Source organism: Selaginella moellendorffii, unplaced genomic scaffold, assembly GCF_000143415.4.
Source record: "Selaginella moellendorffii unplaced genomic scaffold, v1.0 SELMOscaffold_29, whole genome shotgun sequence".
NCBI classification, from domain to species: Eukaryota; Viridiplantae; Streptophyta; class Lycopodiopsida; order Selaginellales; family Selaginellaceae; genus Selaginella; species Selaginella moellendorffii.
Window position 1 is genome coordinate 1,476,384 of NW_003314290.1, and position 860 is coordinate 1,477,243.

The 860-nt window shown below is 59.2% G+C and overlaps 1 protein-coding gene across 1 annotated transcript in view; it reads right to left on the minus strand.

The window, feature by feature from the left end:
• Positions 1-57: 57 nt before the first annotated feature.
• Positions 58-860, minus strand: part of LOC9645849 (subtilisin-like protease SBT1.6) — a 3,208-nt gene continuing 2,405 nt past the window's right edge. Inside the window, exon 2 of the mRNA XM_024680805.1 lies at positions 58-860. Coding sequence (XP_024536573.1) covers positions 150-860 — 711 coding nt within the window. The 3' untranslated portion in view covers positions 58-149.

An 860-nucleotide genomic window follows, 5' to 3' on the forward strand; every position in this document is an offset into this window, starting at 1 on the left:
AGAGAGAGAGAGAGAGAGAGAGAGAGAGAGAGAGAGAGAGAGAGAGAGAGAGAAAGCTTTCCTGGAATGGTGGTGAGCGAGCTGCTTATCCAAAGATCACATCATTCATGATAACGGTACCTTCTCTCCTGTCGATCGATCGAATCGAATCAAAATGGCTGCTGCCGGCTGATGGCGATCGGGCTCTGCACCATCTGTCGTCCTCCGCGAGTGTTGCTCCAAATCAGCACCCCGAACTGCGTCTCCGACTCGCCCGCCGCCACAGACCGCGACGACTTGGCCGTGATGCTCATCTGAAACTCCATCTTCTGGTTCCTCTTCTGGAACTCGAGCTTGCTGGGCTTGACAGTGATCTCCACTCCCCTCGGCGCCACCACCCTCGCAGTATACAAAGACTTCGCCGGCCCAACGTTGGTCACAGTCCTTGACACCGTGGTGGTGTAAGCCTTCTGGCTCAGATCAAACACCACCGAGAAGGATGGATAGTTGAGGCTGCTGGGCCGGTCCCTCGTCGTGCTGTCCTTGCTACACGAGAAGTGACTCCGGGTGACGGTCGACCGGGCCCTGCTCGAGTAGTTCAGCCCGCACAGGAACCTCTCGTAGTCCCGCACCGACAAGTCGTACACCAGGCCCGGGTCGAGAGCGCTCACGGGGTCCACGAGCCCGGATCCAAAGTCGAATGGCGTGGAAGAGTTGGACGTGGCCTCGTCGCCGATTACGTGCCCGGACTTCCCTTCCATTGTAGAAGTTGTCATGAGCGCCGACCGGATGGCGGCCGGGCTCCAAGTCGGGTGAGCCGACTTGAGCAGCGCGGCGAGGCCACTGACGTGAGGACAGGCCATGGAAGTCCCGGACAGGAT